The following is a 19,796-nucleotide window of genomic DNA, read 5'->3' as shown; positions in this document are numbered from 1 at the left end:
ATGTTTCAGGCAGATATAAAACTACAGTGACGCTCATTTAAAGAAGGATTAAAGAAGGATTTCTATCTTTTTGGATTATATTTGCCCTTTGCTTGTAAGATTATGAAAGTGTGTGTTAAACACAGATGATGATGAGGAGGAGGCAGTCATTTCATTTTCACTGCTGCTGCTTCTTCATCCTCAGTGAACTGGAAAAGACTTTAATTTCAGAGTTCATGTGAGGACGTCAGAGTAAACTCTACTGATGGGATTAGGATTAAATAAAGATTTAGAAATCTGCAGCGATGCTTTGGGTTAAACACAACAAGCAGGCAAGACTTTGTGTTTATGAGTTTGATAACCGAGAAGGTCGAGGACTGTTTGACTGTGTAACATGAGACCTTTGTCATGAATGAATGAATGAATGCAGAAGACAGATCAGTTTCCTTCACCTGGCAGAGACGAGGACTGAGGACGAGGACACGTTCTGTCGTCAAATAGAAACCGTAAGCTTCTGATGACTGAACGTGAATAATGTGAGAGTTTTCAGTCCAGTGAAGTTTATTTATTTAAATTACAGTTCATCCAACAACCAGTGTCAGTGAATACAAAAACCACGGCTACCACAAATATAAACATCACATTTAAAAATGGACAGAAATGTCTTCAGTCAATAAAAACGGTGGTGATATAAAACAGTAACAGGTGCACAGACAGTAGGAAAGTATCATGTTTTTATGATTTATATTTTTTATAAAAGGTAAAGTAAGGACTCGACATCAACACAAACATTCACAGTCATTCATTCATCATTTCACTAAAATCAAAAGTAAGAAAGACAAAACCAGAGAAAAACTGTCTTTGACTTCCAGAGTCGTCCAGGTTTATGACAGTCTGACCGTTCAGACGTACTGTTCTTTAGGAAACGTGTACGCCGCCACTCCTGGAGGAGGAGGAGGAGCCAGACCTGGTACTGACGGGTATTTAAAGATGGCCGCCGTGTGTGAAGGAGGGGAGAAGGTGTTTTTGGGCGTGTTGCAGCTGCTGCTGTTGTTGGTGGTGGTGGTGGGTTGTGAGGAATGGTACGGCTGCTGCGGCAGGAACGAGAGTGGAGGGTTGAGAGGAGGAGAGTACGGTTCAGGGTAGTCGTCTTTGTTACAGGCCAGTCTGTAGCTCACGTAGTCTGCTGTGTTTGGAAGCTCCTCGTAAAAACGCCCTGAATGCTGTGGAGAAACATCCACACGTCACAGTTTACCACTGTGTGGAACTGTCTTTAACTCCTCCTACATTAGTACATTATTGTCTGTTTTAGTTTGTGTTTATTATGACGTGTGTTGCTGACCTCAGGTCAGGTCGCTCTTGTTGTCTTTACCTGGTTAACTAGAAAAATAAATACAACTGGATCAACTGTACATACCTAAATACATACTGTAGGTACATACTACATATAGTGTATACAGTAACTGCAGTACCCATGACACACCACAGCTGTCCACGACGTGAAACTCGTGAAGCTGTAGCAGCTTTAGTAGACACAGGATATTAAAGAACAGCTGATGTTTGTTTTTTTACCTGACAGATGAAACAAGACAATGTCTCCATGTTTGAAACGTCTTCTGTAGTGAGCTGCAGGAGACTGGACTTGAGTTTAAAGACGTTTAATCCAAAAGGCTTTAGTTCTGACTAAGTGGTGGGAAAACCAGGTCTAAAGTCTCTGAAGCCTCTAAAGTCTCTGAAGTCTCTGAAGCCTCTGAAGTCTCTTAAGTCTCTGAAGCCTCTAAAGTCTCTGACGTCTCTGAAGCCTGTAAAGTCTCTGAAGCCTCTGAAGTCTCTAAAGTCTATGAAGCCTCTAAAGTCTCTGACGTTTCTGAAGCCTGTAAAGTCTCTGAAGCCTTTAAAGTCTCTGAATCCTCTGATGTCTCTGAATCCTATGAAGCCTCTAAAGCCTCTGAAGCCTCTAAAGTCTCTGAAGCCTCTAAAGTCTCTGAATCATCGAAGTCTCTGAAGTCTACGAATCCTCTGAAGTCTCTGAAGCCTCTGAAGTCTCTGAAGTCTCTGAAGTCTCTGAAGCCTCTGAATCCTGTGAAGTCTCTGGAGGCTGAAATTCTGTCTCCAGACTTGTTGAGTTTAACAAAGCAGTTCCTTCATCCTCTGACCCAGTTTCAGGTTGTTGGTTTCACCTGAGTCCAGGTGTGAAAGCGGGTCGTTAAGGTCACTGACAGTCTGCTATTGCTGAGACGTGTTCACCGTCTCTTTACTCTGACTCTCTTTTAATCTCCTAATCTCTTAGACTCTTCCCAGATGAGGTGCAAACATCTATTATAATAATAATAATAATCTATAAAACCTTGTATAACTTCAACATTTCTTGCAGCATTATTGGATGTGTGGAGCTGTCAGAAGCAATTCAAACACTTACCTGAATGTCCTCGCCTGGTCTTTTCCTGATGGGCTGGGCCAGTTTTCTGGATGGTGAAGTGTTTCTGATGAAGGAGTGAGGGAGATTACAGATGATGTGAAGAGGACGCCACAAACCACATGACAAAGAAAACCTGAGGAATGTTGATGACATACAAGGAGTCGTCTTTTCTGCTTCTTATTTTGAGGACCAGCACCGTGATGGTGATGCCCATGAGCACTCCGGCAGCCAGTAACAACGCAATCACACTGATGACGTCACTCGTAGCAATCTGTGGGAGTGGTTTTTCTACAAAAACACAAAACAGCAGCATTATTTAAAGTAAGTCCTGAAGCAAACATCAGTGACGGTGATTATCGTGCACCTATGACGCTGACGTCCACAGAGCCCGACTGCGTCCCGATGCTGTTGGTGGCGTCACAAACGTACGTTCCCTGCAGCTCGTACGTGACCGGACCTCTGAAGCTCAGCACGCTGTCACGGATCTCAGCGCTGCTCGGTATGGAGCCGTTGATCCTGCATCAACACAATATAAATGAATCCTTCATCATAATTATAGGAGTTTTGAAAGAGCAGTCTGCACAGATGACACTTCACTGAAACTGAAGACGTTCTGAACCTCTCGTCATGTTCAGAGTAGGGCTGTGCGATACTGCAAAATTTGGTATCGATCCAATACCAAGTAAATACAGGGCCAGTATTGCCGATACCAATACCGATACTTTTTACTACTACCATCTACTTTTGTGTAGGGGAGAGCAATGTATCATAATTTATTAAGTGCATGCATCATCAATATGCAAATTTGACTGAAAACTTGAATTTTCATGATTATTTAATTAATAAAGTTTTCCTTTATTTAATCAAGTTTATGATGATAATAAAACAAAGTTTTCAGGCAAATACTATTATTAAGTCACTCAGAAATATTGTTTTAATTTTTCTGTTTTATTGAGCTTCTTTTCTCACTTACTAACTGACCTGCCTTTCTCAGGTATGTTGCAATTACTGTCAGAAAAATAAAAATACTTTTATTAAGAAATTCAGAAATGTTTAAAGAAAACTTAAAACTTAAATTTCCCTTTTGGGTGGTAATCTGCATTTTGCAATTAACAACATGGCAAACATCGCAGGCTGCAGTGGTTTGATTTACAGCTGTAAAAAACCTCGCGCTCCTCTTCCACTCTGCCATCGCGCAGCCACAACAGTGCACTGCTCACCTCGCAGTGAGTGAGTGAATGTTGCAGTGGAGGGGGGAGGGGGTTGGCAGCAGAGTAAAGGGGAGGGGCTAATGGAGCATGAGTGAAGTCACTCTGTAAATGCCTGGAGTTGTACTTAAGAATCGATCTCATCACACAAGTATCGATCAATACCCAATACCAACGTTAGTATCGATACTATCGATATTTTAGATCGGTCCACCCAGCCCTAGTTCAGAGATCATAAACAAAGATTTAGACAAACGTGAGTTCAGATGCTTTATGTTTATGTTTGCTGGCACATCATCATATCAACATATATAAATACTAAAATCATTCACTTATTTAATGAAGTGAATGTCAGTTTGTGTCTCATCAGCTGTATAAATACACACATTCATCACGTTTCCTGCTCTCCATCCTGTCCACCTGCTCCTTTGACCTTTGACCTTTGACTTTACAGCCTCTCTCAGTGTTAAACATGATTACAGTGTTTCTAATATGGTGAAAGTTTCCTCACAGTCTCCACTGATACAGAGAAACAGCCGGGTTAGCATCGGCCGTGCAGCTCAGCTCCACGTTCTCTCGGTTCAGATACCAGTTCCCGTCAAACCCGTCCACTGAAACCTCCGGCTCATCTGGTACACACACACACACACACACACACAGTTAATTGTCACTTCTAAGCACACAAAGGTAAAAACAGTGAATCTCACAGAATGAAGAGACTCACACTGAACATCCAGAGTGAGGCTGTCAGTGAAGACCTCGTCGTTGTAGGTGGTGACGCACGTCAGCGTCTCCCTGTGAGTTTCTCTGCTCGGCACCAGGATGTAATCACTGTGGACAGTGAACGTCCCGTCTGAGTTTCTGAACTCCCGAGTGGACACTTCTCCTGGAACCTTTGTCTCCCACCTGCTCACAGCAGAGGAACCAGTGTCTCACACACAGTCTTAACTATGACGTCAGTGAAGCTACAGTGAAACCACATCCACGTCCACACCTGATGACACCGGCTGGTTTCCCGTTGGCACAGATGCAGCTGGCCACAGGCGTCCTCAGGTTGGACGAGCGAGCCACCAGAGTGGGCGTGGACAGACTCATCCGAGTCGTTGGACGAACTGAGGGAATGAAAATGAACAGAGACGAGGTTATTTTTCTTTCATTAACAGTAACATCAGCATTATCTATGAAACATAAATGTTTTACAAGGAACTGTGAAGAGAACTAATCACTCAACAAGTATCACCCTGACCTCTGACACCAGAGTTACCAGTTTCATTATGGACACACACACACACACAGTGGACTTTTCCACCACAATCCTCAGCGCAGGGTTCTCCATCAGTGACAGAACCTGGAACCTGCTGTTTTTGTTACTTCCTGCTCGTCATCAGACTGCCGGCCTCTGATTGGTCAGAGAGTGTCGTCACTGAAGAGCCATGAGCGCGACGTCAAAGACAACAAAGAAACAACTATAGCTCAAAGTGAGAAAGTGTCTCACCGTAGACGGTGAGGTTCACAGTGTTCTCTCGGTTCCCAGCGGGGAACGTGGTGTATTCACAGATGTACGCGGACTCGTCAGCGAGGCGGAGCGAGGAGAAGGTGATGGTGGTGTCCTCGAGGGTCGGAGTTCGTCGCCTCACCGCCGCGTTCTTAAAGGTCACGCGGTCCCTGTAGGTCGGGGCCACAGACACGCCGAGGGAGGGGTTGGCGATGGCCACGTTCTGCTTGGTGCCGTTCACCAGTTTCTGCCATGTGACCTTCAAGAGTGAACAGTGGTGAGTGAACTTCACACAACACACAGGTGATTAGTCGTTAACTGAGTCAAACCTGAGGACATGAGTCATGTGTGAGTGTGTTATTACGTTAAAGAGTAAAAAGTACAACTACTAACACAATGCAACACAAACATAGATGAGGTTTCACACAGTGGATTAAATACCTGTGAGATTTTGACAGGTGGAGAACTGTTGATGAAGCGACAGCGGAGATCCACCTTTGAGCCGACAAACGCCCACTTCCCATCGTCCATCTCCACAGTCTGACTCTGGACTCCTGCAGGATTTAAATCATCACACTCTGAGACTGTGAAGCTGCAGGAAGGTGAGAGGTGAGCTCAGGTCAAAGGTCGTGGATTAGAGAGAGGTATAAATAAACACGCTGTTCTCACTGACACACTGATCCTTTAACTAATCCACACTCTGTGAACGTGCGTTAACTTCATCATATTTAATCATTTATGTAGAAGTTATTAGTTATTTAGTTATTAACAGTTCCATTTAAACAAGATTCCTTGTTCTAATTCTAATTATTATTGTACAGTATATGTTTGTAACCCACAAAGATCATGTCGTCTAATATTTCCATGTTCCATGATCGATTAATAGTTCAGTCATTAGTGTTTTAGTCTCTGCTCTGCAGACAGAAACAGCCCATAATAAACACCTCGGGCTGACCCAGCAGACATTAAACTCAGGTTCACTTTGCTAAAAGCTTTCAAATCAATCAATGAAATAAAACAGGCCACACTGTGTGAGAGATACACACAAACTGAACTGAAATCATCATTATTATCATTATCATTATCATTATCATTATCATTATGATAATAATAATGATAATGATGAGCATGTGACCTGGAATCAACTCAACAATCCATGAACACAAAATATAGAGGAGTGACATTAATCCAAGAGATTACAGTGTTTTATTTAGACTTAAATGTTCGTGCACAACTAAAGAGTCTTTGAACTTTTATAAAAGCTGACAGTGTGAGAACATGGAGCTTCATCATCATCATCATCATCATCATACTCAGCTTCATCATCATCATCATACTCAGCTTCATCGTCATCACCGTCATCCTCATACTCAGCTTCATCGTACTCAGCTTCATCCTCATACTCAGCTTCATCATCCTCATACTCAGCTTCATCATCATCATCATCATACTCAGCTTCATCGTCATCTTCATACTCAGCTTCATCATCATCATACTCAGCTTCGTCATCATCATACTCATACTCAGCTTCATCATACTCAGCTTCATCGTCATCATCATACTCAGCTTCATCGTCATCATCATACTCAGCTTCATCGTCATCATCATACTCAGCTTCATCGTCATCATCATCATACTCAGCTTAATCATCATCATCCTCATACTCAGCTTCATCATCATCATCCTCATACTCAGCTCCATCATCCTCATACTCAGCTTCATCGTCATCATCATCATACTCAGCTTCATCATCATCCTCATACTCAGCTTCATCGTCATCATCATCATACTCAGCTTCATCATCATCCTCATACTCAGCTTCATCGTACTCAGCTTCATCCTCATACTCAGCTTCATCATCGTCATCATCATCATACTCAGCTTCATCCTCATACTCAGCTTCATCATCATCATCATACTCAGCTTCATCGTCATCATCATCATACTCAGCTTCATCATCATCATCATCCTCATACTCAGCTTCATCGTACTCAGCTTCATCATCATCATCCTCATACTCAGCTTCATCGTCATCATCATCATACTCAGCTTCATCCTCATACTCAGCTTCATCATCATCATCCTCATACTCAGCTTCATCGTCATCATCATCATACTCAGCTTCATCCTCATACTCAGCTTCATCATCATCATCCTCATACTCAGCTTCATCATCATCATCCTCATACTCAGCTTCATCATCCTCATACTCAGCTTCATCATCATCATCCTCAGCAGCTACACACTGTAAACCTGCAAATACAAGTTTAAAAACATCTTCATAAACCTCAATATCAGTGAGCGGACTTTACTACAACAGTTTAATAGCTTTATACTGTGTGTGTGTGTGTGTGTGTGTGCACGCGTGTGTGTAAGTAGATTAGAGCATTTAGGAAATGAAAGTGCATCTGTGTGACAGCACCAGACTGATTTTATGATTTTATGATTTTATGATTTTATGAAGAGCTCACAATCACAAAAAACACTTTATCTGAATTATAATTGATGACAAATAAGTCGTTAAACTCTTTTATGAAGAGGACACTTGGATCATGGAAAATGTTCTTGTTTTTTTATCATAAACTCTGAGATATGATTTTTTTTTTTTTATTCAGGCCAAACAAACCAACCCTGAGTTTGATCAATCCAAACTGCATGTATGTGTTTAAATGATATTTAATCTCTGATGCTTGAACACAATTTGACATGACTGAAATCACACCTTTACGACCTTCACTGTCACTGAAGATCAGATCTTTACACATTTACACACAGACATTTATAATTATAATAAAGATCAAATGAAAACATCAGAGAGTGGAGCTGCAGATTCTCCTCCACTGAGCTCTGCTCATAAACTCATTACAGGCTTTAGGTGAAGAGTCCATGCTGCTCTGTGTCCTCCTGTCCTCCTGTCCCTGTGTCTCACAGACTACAGGAAGTGACCTCATCCGTCCTCCTGACAATAATCCATAAACAGCCACACGGTGGTAAAACGGCATGATGTGAACACAATGGTGATATTGTTTGACTTTTTCTTTACTTCCTGTAAAGGATTTCCTTCTGTTGAGTTGAATGAGTGTGAGGTCACTGACCGTGTCTCACACTGCACAGCTTTATTTGTACACACTCTACATTATTATACTACACTGTGCACAAATGAAATGTAAGATGTTTGTTTAATCTTTAAATGTGACTTTTAATCGGAACATAATGTATGCAGAAGATAACAACAATCACCTGTTACCAAGTCTCTGTCTGTCTGTCTGTCTGTTTGTCTGTCTGTCTGTATGTCTGTCTGTATGTCTGCAGTGCTGCTGTTAATCCAGGGACCAACTTTTAAAGTTTAAATAAACATTGTCTAACTTCACAGGAGGAGGAGGAGGAGGAGGCAGTCGATGAGAAAATGACAACCACAGAGAGAAAGATGAGAAAGGAGAGATTAACTGTTTCAATCTGTGATTGATCTGGGATTACACGCAGTGTGTGTGTGATTTATAATGTAAGGAAACCTTAGACAGAAGAGAGAGACTGTATACACGTGTGTGTGTGTGTAATCTGTGTGACTGTGTGTGTGGCTGCTGTTCAGCTCACAGGATTATGACAACTGCTTCTGCTGCATCTGTGTTCTGGGACATGGACGGAGAATAAATATTTATTACATGATAATACATTAATACTGAAGAAATGTATTGTGATCTAGTATTATTATTATTATTATTATATTAAAAATTAGAGGTTTATTGATATATTGTTGTTCCTGGTGTAACACGATCATCGAAACCAGAGCAAATATCTTATACATATATATACACATATGATGCTGTGTGTGTGTGTGTGTGTGTGGTAATCCCCTCTGTTGTTTTTGTTTGATTTGTGCTTCAGTTCATTGGTTTGACTTGTGTCTGTTTGTCTGTTTCAGCTGGAAATTAAAGGAAAGAGTGGACAAAGACAAAAGAGGATGACAGGGAAAAGAAAGGGTAAGGAAGGAGAAGAGCAGGGTGTTTGTGTTGGATTATTTCATCTGTGTGCTCCAGCTGTGGACCCTGGATTATCCTCAAATTATCTCTCAGTCAGTCTTTTCAGTGTCACCAGAGAATCATTGTAACCAATAATGACAGAGAAGAAAACAACGTTAGAGACTGAGACAATGTCCACGTCCACTCTGAGACACACAGTGTAGCAGACATGACTGCTACACTGTGTGTGTGGGTGAAAAAAAGCAATCAGAGCAGATGCAGCAGCTCATACATCCATATGGTACACACACACACACACACACACACACACACACAGGCAGGGAGAGAACACAGTGACATTTTGTTTGAAATGATTGAACTGATGTGATTTCACTTCCACACTCAGATCAGTGTCATCTGACATCAGACACAAATGTCACATTTGAAATCATATAATAAATAAAATCATCCCTTTTTAAAATATCGTTTTTAAAGGTAATGGATCACATTTTACTACAGGTGCTTTTATGATGACAGTGATGATGATGATGATGAAGCTCGTGTGAGGATATATATGTTCATGTGATAAATAGGTGAATATAAATGAATGTGTCACTTATTAAAGGACACTCGTATACAACACTGTACTGAGATCATCTGTAATAATACTTTTTGTGGATTATTTCTTCCTGAATTTGACAGTGTGTGTGTGTGTGTGTGTGTGTGTGTTTACCTGGAACAACACAGGTTGTAATGAGGAAAATCCACAGTCCCATGTTTTCCATCCCAGAGTTTCCAGCTCCTGTTTGTGGTTATATTCCCGGTGTGCGCGTGTTTCCTCCACCGCTTCGTCCCGGAGTGACGTCACAGCAGCGGGAACTTTCAGGAATCTTCAGGAATCTTCAGGTGTCCATCACACACTGTGAAAACTTGTGTCGGTCACTTTTTCTTTCTGACCTCCCGCTGAATGTTGGCGGAGCTGCAGCAGGACAACAGTCTGAGGCTGAGGCTGATGCTCGGGATTAAGCAGATTAACGCGTGCACAGATTATCACTGAGATTGGCTGAACCCGACGGTTCTCTGTGTCAGTGGAGGCTGAGCTGAGCTCAACACAGGAGGAGGCAGGAGAGGAGAGGAGGAGACAGGATGGATCTCAATCTACTCAGTCAGGAGCAGACAGGGGCGTAGATACAGGAATCAGGAACCCTGGTGCCACCAATGATGCACAGATTCACATTAGATTTATGGATGTAGAATCATTCGTTTTTCAAAATGAAAGAAAGAAAAATGAACAGATAACAAACTGTTCATTTGATTTTCAAAATAAAATGAAAAAACAGACGAGTTTTTCCTGTTTCGTCTAGTTTAGATTTTTATATCTAACACAAGTTGGAGGTAGAGACAGTTTGATGTGCTGTTCTGTAAAAGGGTGTTATTTTATTTATTAAGTTACATTTCTGTTTATGACAAAGATTTCATAGATTTGACCGGTGAGTCAAGTTTGTTTTACCTTGTGTCTCAGTCGTGTTTTCATTAACAATAAATCAATAACATGTGTGAGACACGTCAGCAACATATTTAAATGGTGCACATGACCTTCTTTCTTTCTCCGTGATACTAAATAATATGAATAAAAGGAGAAATAAATAATATAAATTAGAATAGTCTGCCTTATATGTTTGAACGTGTGTGTGTGTGTGTGTGTAGACAGGAGAGAAAGAGAGAGAGAACAATGATGTAGGAGGAACAATAACACGTGTGTTTGACGAGCAGCAAACATAATAACAGGATTGTGTCCATGTCAGGAGACGTGATATTGTGTCTGTGTCAATGATGTGAAGTCACTTCTTACAGTCTGTCCTTCCACAGATACATAGATATATATATAATATGACGTCATGCTTGTACTTTACGTGATGATGACACTTCTGTGGGTCACACTCATGTCCAACACACAGTCCAACACTGACACTTAGTGGTGACTCTGTTTGCTTTCTTTTCTGTTTGCCTGCAGGTGGCGTCAGTGAGCGACGGTCAGGATGACAGTGCTGAAAACATTCCAGCAAGTGCATGACATTCCTCTGTGATGACATTCATTTATACAATCACAGCATTCTCTCAAACAGAAAGACATCATTTCATCCTTTATCTGCAGGAAGTGTTCAGTGACAAGCAGCAAGAGTACAGAACAGGAAGACTCAGAGACAGAGGATCATCACACAGAGGCCGAGAGGAGAGTTCTGGAAAGGGGATGAAGGTGAGAAGAGGAGGGAGGAAAGAAAATGAGGTCATTACATCCCACTGGCAAACAAAAAAATAAAAAACCATGACATGAAGTTTTGCCTCAGCAATCCTGGCTGCTCTGTGTCCTCGTCAGACACTGCAGAGGAGACGGACCAATCAGCACTCTCTGCTCCACCTTCAGTAACTCCCACTCTCCCTCCAAATGTGTGTGTTGTTCCCACCGCAGCTCAGACGTGTGATGCTGTGCAGAGGCGCTCACTGAAGACGACAACACCAGCTGAGAGGAGGTGAGTGACACACGATCACAGTCAGAGACAAGACCAGGGTTTCAGTCAGGACCATGAAGAATGTGCTCGAACCAGGCAGAAGCAGGCAGATAGACAGACTGCAGGCAGACAGACAGGCAGACAGACAGACTGCAGGCAGAGCCTGGGATGACTGTAGTTCAGTAATATACAGTTGAGTCTATGCATTTATATTGTGTAAAATGTATGGCATATGAATAGATGCGGGACAGTGTCAGGGACAGTGTGATGTGTCGTCTTCACTCTGGATTACGTCCACAGGTGGATTTCATGATGCTTTGGTTTGTTTGCTCTGCTTCAGTCTTGTTTTCAGTTGCTCATCATATCCTGATGCCATGACCTCACTCGCAGCTCGAACAGAGACGAGTCGATGGATTAACAAAGCTTGACTTTGTCTGGATCTCTGTGGATTCCTCTTCATCATATTTGTCCTCTCTTTTTCTCGTACAGTTGTTGGATGGGTGATTTTCCATCATGCTCAGTTCTGTGTGTGTGACTCTGTTTGGAGTTCTGGGAGGTAAGAAATACTCAAACTCATCAATAAATCCTAATAAAGTGAATATGAACAGAATGCTCTTTCTCCTCTGTGTTGCTTCAGTGCTGCTGATCCCAGGACACACCCAGGTCACACCCATCTCTGTGTGCGTTGAAGATGACAGGGACCTGAGGGTGGACTGTCTGATCGAGGCCATGACCAACAAGTTTGACAGCTATGAGTTCTCCTGGTCGTCTGGAACCAGAGAGTCGCTCATTAACACCAACGTGTCGGGCTCTTCAGCAGAGAGTCAGTTCAAAGACAAAAGCTACGTGGAGCCGCTGCAGCCTCACGGCTACAGACTCACCCTGAGCAGCTTCACCGACACAGCCCGAAACAACACCACCTACATGTGCAAGATCAACGGCAAGGCTGCCAGAATCAGCGTGGAAGCAGGTAGGTACACTGTGTGTGTGTGTGTGTGTGTGTGTCCGGGTATTACTAATGTTGTGGGGACCTAAACCTGTTTACACAGTCACATTATGGGTCTTTTCATTCTCTGCAGACCAACTGGCCCCGTGTTCAGCTGTCAGTCTGTTTCTGAAGACTTCCTGCGTCTGGATTGTTTCTCTGCTCTTCTTCTTCTATCACTGTCAAAGCTAAAGAGACACACACACACACACACACACACATATCTGACCATGCCTCACTGGCTGTCTGTCTGTCTGTCTGTCTGTCTGTCTGTCCACACCCATACACCATCCCAACATTAGCACCAGATATTACACAGCATGAAACCCTAGGCTTCACTTCTTTCCTCCTACAAGCACTGAAATAATACTGACGGTTTTCTTTACGCTCTCTAACACAGAATGACAATTACGTTAGGGTGACGCAGCAGAAATGTATAAAGGACAAAGTAAACATTATATTATTGTATGTGTATAAATTCACTGAATAAATAAATACAGTGTAATGTGTACGTCTGAAAGCTGCAGTGTTTGTTTTCAATAAAGAGAAGTGGTTTAAAATCACACGTGGATTCAGTGTTCATGAAACTGGGTTAACCCAAACCAGAGGTTTATGTTTACGACAAGGGAAACAGTCATCCTCATCATCATCCTGATCATCATCATCATCATCATCCTCATCATTCATGACCTGTTGTGTCGTGTAAAACCAGATCTGCTGACAGTAGAAGTGATGACACTTCAGTGGAGATCATTTCTCTGATGTGGTGAAAACAAAGGAACTCTGACTGAGACTTCAACAGATGAAGGATGAAGGAGAAAAAGCCAAGTCTGTGGATTAAGTTTAACAAATCAATAAGAAAAGGGAAAGTATGACGCAGCTATAAATCAGACTGCACTCAAAGGAAGGACGGAGCTGCACCTTACAGAAACTGAGCAAAAAGAAAGTATAAATAGTCTTCAGCAGCCACAGCTGTTCAGTCAAACATCGAATGATTCCCTGAAAAAAGTGAAGATCTCAAACATGACTTTACTTCTAAAGGATGTAACCACTTCTAACATCAACATTCATGTAGATTCATAATTAATGAAGTGTATAGTTACATGCTCACACTGACATTAAAGGATCTGTTTCTGTTGAGTTTTGGCCAAAAAGGGGAAGGAACTAACAAATATGATCATCAATGAATGTGTTGATTATTCTCTATTTGATGAGTCTGAAACGTGTGTAATATATCAACAGGTTTATTCAGGTTACTGTGAAATAGAGCAAACATGTGGAAACATAAACTTTTAAGAAGATGGAATCAGACGACTTTTAATTTAAAAAGAAGAAATCAACAACAAATGGATTGATGGATGATCAGAATTGTTGGACATTTATTTAGAAATTGTTTTAATAAATGATTAACCGAAATATGCAGCCCCATATTTAGAATTAAATCCAATTAAATCAATCAATAAATAAGACAGAATTCTGAGATTAAAGTCAGATTATTGGACAGTTGGATGTGGGTGACCCCATGTGTGACCCCTGTTGTTGTTATTATTATTAGTTATAGTAGCAGCAGTAGCAGTAGTAGTTGTTGTAGTATATCTTCCGTATAAGGCTGTGAAACGCTGTAATATTACAATTTATATGGAAGAAATAATATTTATATTTTGAATACTGCCTATGACGTCACTGAATCACACGTTCGCTCTTTGAATTAAAACAAATCATTATTTGACAGAAGATTTATTTACAGAACGTTTTTTCAGAGCCGAGTTTCTGCCTCGACATTTTTGACCCTCCGCGCTGTCCGTAGATGTGGGAAAACAAAAATGGCGGCCTTTCCTGGTAGCACTAAAGGAGCCGAGCTCTCTAAAGCAGAATACTTAAAACGCTATTTATCTGCTGGTGAAGACGACAAGAAGTCACAAGGGAAGATTAAAAAGAAACGTCGTAAAGTTCCAGAGAGAGGGTGAGAGGCTGCTGTCGTTTTAACACGCTCTTTCCCCGTTAATCCTCCGTGTGTGTGTGTGTGTTGTGCTATGCTATGCTATGCTAGTGGCGGTGTCTCCATACTTTTAAAAACTGACTTAATGTCTTACTTTTATTTAAGACTGAAGATAGTGGACGATGACATCGACTGGAAACAGATGATGAAAGAGGAGCAGGAGGTTGAAGAGGAAGAAGACGAAGCGCCGGTGGTGAGAAAGCTCGAGTTATTTTAACCTTAAACGTGCTCTGATTTAAATATTTAACAACAGATGAGAAGCTGGACCGAGCTACTGTAGATTAAACAATCCTTTAGACCATGAGCTGACAATTTATTATTTTCACTAAAGCTATGTACATTTCCTTAATATCCAAATGTATTTACATATTGTCATAAGATATATATATATGAGTTATAAACTGTGCTTATGATGCTTCAGTACAACAGAGTTTTTAAAGCTTTTGTTTTCTAATTTTCGATGACATCAGTCACATTTATATTATCCCATTACCTGCTTCTTGATGAATTGCCATTGCTTGTTCTTCTCAGATAGCTGAAGTGATTGATGAGCGACCAGATGACATCCAACTGCTGGAAGCTTTCAGAACTAGCAACAGGTGGAAAGTGATTGGAGGTAATTGATATTGTAAAAGATGTGGATATGATATCTGTTTGAGAAAGATTGTTACTTACCTTAAGTGTCTTTTTCTCATAGCTGATGAAGATGAAGACACAATCGGTAGTCAACATGATTCGCAAGAACTGTCGTCAAAGATTCGCCACGACTCTCCAGATGTATCCCCTCTCAGAAGAGCTTGCAACGACTCTCCAGATGTATCCCCTCTCAGAAGAGCTCGCAACGACTCTCCAGACTTGTCGCCTCCAGGGCAGCATTCAGGGAAATCAGGGAAGATACAAAGTAAAGGTGAGAAGCAATATCTTAAGTTGAATGTTGTTTATTTTTTTAAGGTGATTAAAAGAAATTCAATAACCACAAGACTCTCCAAAACCAGTCTGTCCTGTTGATATCTATCACATTGTTTGTTGAGTGCATTAGAAATCTTGTACTTTATTAAAGCAAATCATTGCAGTGAAATGTGAAAATGTATAAATCTTTTTACATGGAGCCTAATATTGTTTTCTCATCCCCCACTTTACAACTTGCCTAATTGTACTAAGTCATTATTTTGTTTGTCAGATTCCTCCCCCATCAGAAGAAAACCCAGATCATCAAGTAAAAAGCATCCACCGGATCATCGGGCTCAGAACAGGCACGGCTCAGACTCTGATCAGTCGCCACCACGGAAGAAGTCACAGAAGGCAGAAGCTGCTGACTCCGATCAATCTCCTCCGAGGAAACACTCGAAAACAAGACGAGACTCTGACTCTGATCAGTCTCCACCCAGGAGGCAACCACACGATGGAAAGGACTCAGATGGAGATCTGTCACCACCTCGTAGACCTGGACAGTCACAGGTGAGAAATTAGTTTAGTCTAATATCTTTTTTTTTTTTCTTCTCTTACATTTTAATGTTTTATAATAGCTTTTTTCTGTTGTTTTCTTAGGGACCCAGGATGCTCTCTGGTGGAAAGGCCGGTCTGGTTTCAGGAGATGTTTTGAGGAAAGAGAAGGAAGAGAATCGACAAAGAGAAAGACACAACCAGCCATTGGAAGGTGGGATCAGCTTTTCTCTCAAAATCACATCATCTATGCATATTTCAAATGTTTACTTATTTCTTTGGACCTCACTCAAAAGACATTATTTACCATATTGTTCTTCTTTGAACAGACGAATCCCGCAATGCCCAGACTGTGTTTCGAGACAAGAGTGGTAAGAGGAGAGATCTGGACGTGGAGAGAGAAGAACAGAAGAAGAAAGCTGGAGAAAAAGCAGCAAAGGATGAGAAATATGCTCAGTGGGGGAGAGGGTGAATTCATGTACTATTTTCACATTTTTGTGCAGAATCCTGGTGCTTGTCTCCACAGTAAGAGGGTTACTCCATTATTCAAAGTCAAAGTATGTTTGTAGGTTGGCCCAGGGTGAGATGGATCAGCAGAAAATGGAGTATGCACTGCATGAAGCCCAGAAGCCACTGGCACGTCACCATGATGATGAGGATCTGGACCGTATGTTGAGAGAGCAGGAAAGGGAGGGAGATCCTATGGCTGCGATGCTGAGGCGGAAAAAGGCTCGCAGCACGAATACTCCAGGTATAAACCTTTCCTTTGCCTGTGAGCTGACAGATGTGAACGAGTTGCTGATCATTTATAAACTATTTAATGTTTGTGTTGCAGCAAAGCCTCAGTATAAAGGCCCGACACCACCTCCAAACCGCTTCAATATCCCACCGGGCTATCGCTGGGATGGAGTTGACAGGTACAGTGAGAGTCAGTGTATTTGTGATGGATTAATATATGAACACTATATCATATGTTTCTCTTATGTCTCATACACACTGTGGGTGTGGGTGTGGGGGTGGGGGTGGGTGGGTTTATTGAGGTTTGCTCGGGAGTATCATAAGATGTGATTACAGAATTAACAACTCACTTCATTTATTTGTGTCTCACAGGTCAAACGGTTTTGAGCAGAAACGTTACACGCGAATAGCAGATAAAAAAGCCGTCCAGGAGGCAGCGTATAAATGGAGTGTGGAGGACATGTAATGGCAGAGGTGAGCGGAAGCTTTGGACTGTGGAATATTGACTCGGCACATCTGACATGTTGTTATTATGGACCTTTCCAAAGCAGTGTCATGGTAAAAGTTCTGTATTTATATTGTGCTTTTCTAGTCTTCATGACACTCAAAGCTCAACCACAGTGTGGTCTGTACAACAGATATCAGATTATTAAAGCTTGATAATTTACCAACAACTGTACATAGTAGTGAAAATGTCTTTACTGGTTTGTAATAACTGATGCAATGAGCAGTAAAAGCACTGTCTTCACTCTTTTATTAAATTGTTGATTTGTAAAGTGTGTGTTGAAAGCCCTTAGTTTCTTTGTTGGTCTCATCAGAAGGGAATATGATTTGGATTGGGCTGTAATAATATTATTAGTAGTAGTAATGTTTTTTTTCCATTTCATGGGTCAAATCAATCAGGTCAGGGTCAGATTAAAGAGTGTCCAGAGACTTTGTGAAAACAGGGCAGACTCTCCTCATTGCTGTTTAAACCTTAAAGAGTCTAAAGCATGTCAATGTTGGCATAAAGGTTTCAGAGATATTATCTTAACCTCTCTGTTAGAGTGACAGGTAGAGTGAAATGATAGTCACCTGGTGATGCATCTGAATGTTAAACTACTTTTCCTGTGATCCTGCCTGCTAGTTTAATATATTCACAAAAGATAAAAAAAAATTTAAATATATGTTTTTTTAAAACCACATTATTATTCAAATTATAAAAAGCTACAACCCATTACAAGACGAACACTGTTAGTCTTGTAAAGTGAACCTTCGAGCAGGTAGGAACCTTAAATCACACGGACCCGTTTCTCTACGGAATGTTTTTGTGGACGTACCGCTGAGCGGAAGAAGAACAAAGCCGCCTCCTGTGACTGTATTTGGGGTCTAATGGCGGACTGGAACCCCATAGCGAAGCTGTACGACCCGCTAAAAGCCGGCAGCATCGACGGCACAGACGTGGAGCCTCATGACCGCGCGGTATGGAGGGCGATGTGTGCCCGCTACAAGCCCAACAAAGGCGTGACCGGAGACCCGCTGCTCACGCTCTTAGTGGCGCGGCTGAACCCACAGACGAGCGAGGACAAGCTGCACCAGGTCTTCTCCAAGTACGGAGACATCAAGCAGCTCCGGCTGGTCCGGGACATCGTCACCGGCTTCTCTAAAAGATACGCGTTCATAGAATATAAAGAGGAACGCTCCGTGGTCCGGGCTCGACGGGACGCTAACAAACTGGTGGTGGACCAGCACGAAGTGTTCGTGGACTTTGAACAGGAGAGGACTCTCACAGGATGGGTGCCTCGGCGGCTCGGCGGCGGACTGGGAGGGAAGAAGGAGTCGGGACAGCTGCGGTTCGGCGGCAGGGACAGACCCTTCCGTAAGCCCATCAACCTCGGCGTCTGCCAGGCTCAAGAGCGCGGGGCAGGTGGAGGGAGAGAGTGGGACAGACCAGCAGCGAGGGACCGGGAGGACAGAGACCGACACAGGGACGCTGAGTGGGGCAGCAGAGGGAGGAGAGATGACAGAGACAGGCAGAGGGACGAGCGCAGACACCGGGACAGGAGCAGGAGCAGACACCGGGACAGAAGATGAAACCTGGGACAGATGTGGGGACGAGTTTCAGGGCTTGTGTTTGCACATTTTGAGACTGATCCACAACAAAGAGTCCACAGCCTGTGAGACCACGTCATCAGTCCATCAGCTCGAGACTGAGACATTTGTGATTAGTTTAATAATCAGTTTATATCGTTGAATCATTGCAGCCCTAGTATCACGTGGTCCGTGTAGAATATTCATCGTTACATGGAAACAAACATTAGCATTTTTAAAGCTGCCAACATTAAAACCATCTTGTTTTGGACGAAAACGTTTTTGTTCACTTTGTTTGTTTTTCCACACAATTCCAATCGCACATATTTGAAAAATGCAAACAGGACGACTACAAAACACAGAGAGAAATAAGAACACAGGTGCGATAAATGCTTCACATATGATGATGACATCACACTGCGAGGACACTTTGTGATGTCATCATAACAACATGTCAATCTTATTCTTGCTGCTGGAAAATTCACTCATTACTTCAGAAGTAAAGTAGAGATTCCTCAAAACACACGTGACCTGAGTAAGAATATAATTATGGGTTCCAGTGCTGTTTGTGAGAGAAGACATAAGAAATAACATAACTTTGATGGGTTTATCTTAGTAATGTCAGCCAGAAACAGGTAAAGATTGCACACAGTTTCTCAGACGCACTAATCCTCTCAGTCAGAGGCTGTGCTTGTTTGTCCAGGTGAGACTGCTTCTAGTCTGCTGTCGCCTGCGAGGTCACGCCTGCGAGGTCACGCCTGCGGCTTCACCTTGGACCAACCAGGGAAAGCTTCTCTTTGAACCGTGTGAAAGTCGATCCTGTGAAAACAGAGACATCGATGATGATGATGATGATGATGATGATGATGATGATGATGAGCTGCTCTCTTCATGAACTGTGATCCTCTGGTGTTGTTGACAGTCGCTCTCACCTGAAGGCCGGGTTGATGCCGATGTTGTCTGGCGGTGGGAGGACAGGTGTTCTCCTGCG

The 19,796-nt window shown here is 42.2% G+C and overlaps 3 protein-coding genes across 3 annotated transcripts; 2 read left to right on the top strand and 1 right to left on the bottom strand.

Annotated features, from left to right (window-relative positions):
* Positions 1-535: 535 nt before the first annotated feature.
* Positions 536-10,159, bottom strand: nectin1a (nectin cell adhesion molecule 1a). Its single transcript, XM_058627421.1, has 10 exons — positions 9,794-10,159; positions 5,543-5,655; positions 5,102-5,360; positions 4,601-4,718; positions 4,331-4,512; positions 4,118-4,235; positions 2,763-2,914; positions 2,554-2,686; positions 2,399-2,462; positions 536-1,202 (listed from the first exon to the last, which is right to left on the bottom strand). The coding sequence occupies exons 1-10, from the start codon at positions 9,843-9,845 to the stop codon at positions 882-884; spliced, it is 1,512 nt and encodes a 503-aa protein (XP_058483404.1). The 5' UTR covers positions 9,846-10,159; the 3' UTR covers positions 536-881.
* A 4,207-nt stretch (positions 10,160-14,366) lies between these two features.
* Positions 14,367-17,414, top strand: bud13 (BUD13 homolog). The gene is made up of 10 exons (XM_058627422.1): positions 14,367-14,518; positions 14,660-14,747; positions 15,086-15,170; positions 15,252-15,461; positions 15,735-16,012; positions 16,103-16,211; positions 16,327-16,465; positions 16,567-16,748; positions 16,833-16,914; positions 17,108-17,414. The coding sequence occupies exons 1-10, from the start codon at positions 14,379-14,381 to the stop codon at positions 17,199-17,201; spliced, it is 1,407 nt and encodes a 468-aa protein (XP_058483405.1). The 5' UTR covers positions 14,367-14,378; the 3' UTR covers positions 17,202-17,414.
* A 242-nt stretch (positions 17,415-17,656) lies between these two features.
* On the top strand, positions 17,657-19,082 carry snrnp35 (small nuclear ribonucleoprotein 35 (U11/U12)). The gene has a single exon (XM_058627423.1). It carries the CDS (start codon positions 18,107-18,109, stop codon positions 18,806-18,808), a length of 702 nt encoding a protein of 233 aa, XP_058483406.1. The 5' UTR covers positions 17,657-18,106; the 3' UTR covers positions 18,809-19,082.
* Positions 19,083-19,796: the final 714 nt, after the last annotated feature.

The sequence above is a fragment of the Solea solea genome, chromosome 4 (assembly GCF_958295425.1).
Source record: "Solea solea chromosome 4, fSolSol10.1, whole genome shotgun sequence".
NCBI classification, from domain to species: Eukaryota; Metazoa; Chordata; class Actinopteri; order Pleuronectiformes; family Soleidae; genus Solea; species Solea solea.
Note: the sequence above shows the minus strand (reverse complement) of the source record. Positions and strands in the feature narration are given on the sequence as shown.

Excerpts from the sequence above, each read along its gene's own strand:
- bud13 (XM_058627422.1), top strand. The coding sequence starts at position 14,379 with ATGGCGGCCTTTCCTGGTAGCACTAAAGGAGCCGAGCTCTCTAAAGCA. Across the intron at positions 14,748-15,085 it reads AAGAAGACGAAGCGCCGGTG|ATAGCTGAAGTGATTGATGA; the intron begins GTGAGAAAGCTC and ends TGTTCTTCTCAG. Across the intron at positions 15,171-15,251 it reads CAGGTGGAAAGTGATTGGAG|CTGATGAAGATGAAGACACA; the intron begins GTAATTGATATT and ends TTTTTCTCATAG.
- nectin1a (XM_058627421.1), bottom strand. The coding sequence starts at position 9,845 with ATGGAAAACATGGGACTGTGGATTTTCCTCATTACAACCTGTGTTGTT. Across the intron at positions 2,463-2,553 it reads AGCAGAAAAGACGACTCCTT|AAACACTTCACCATCCAGAA; the intron begins GTATGTCATCAA and ends CTCCTTCATCAG. Across the intron at positions 1,203-2,398 it reads GACCAGGCGAGGACATTCAG|CATTCAGGGCGTTTTTACGA; the intron begins GTAAGTGTTTGA and ends GTTTCTCCACAG.
- snrnp35 (XM_058627423.1), top strand. The coding sequence starts at position 18,107 with ATGGCGGACTGGAACCCCATAGCGAAGCTGTACGACCCGCTAAAAGCC.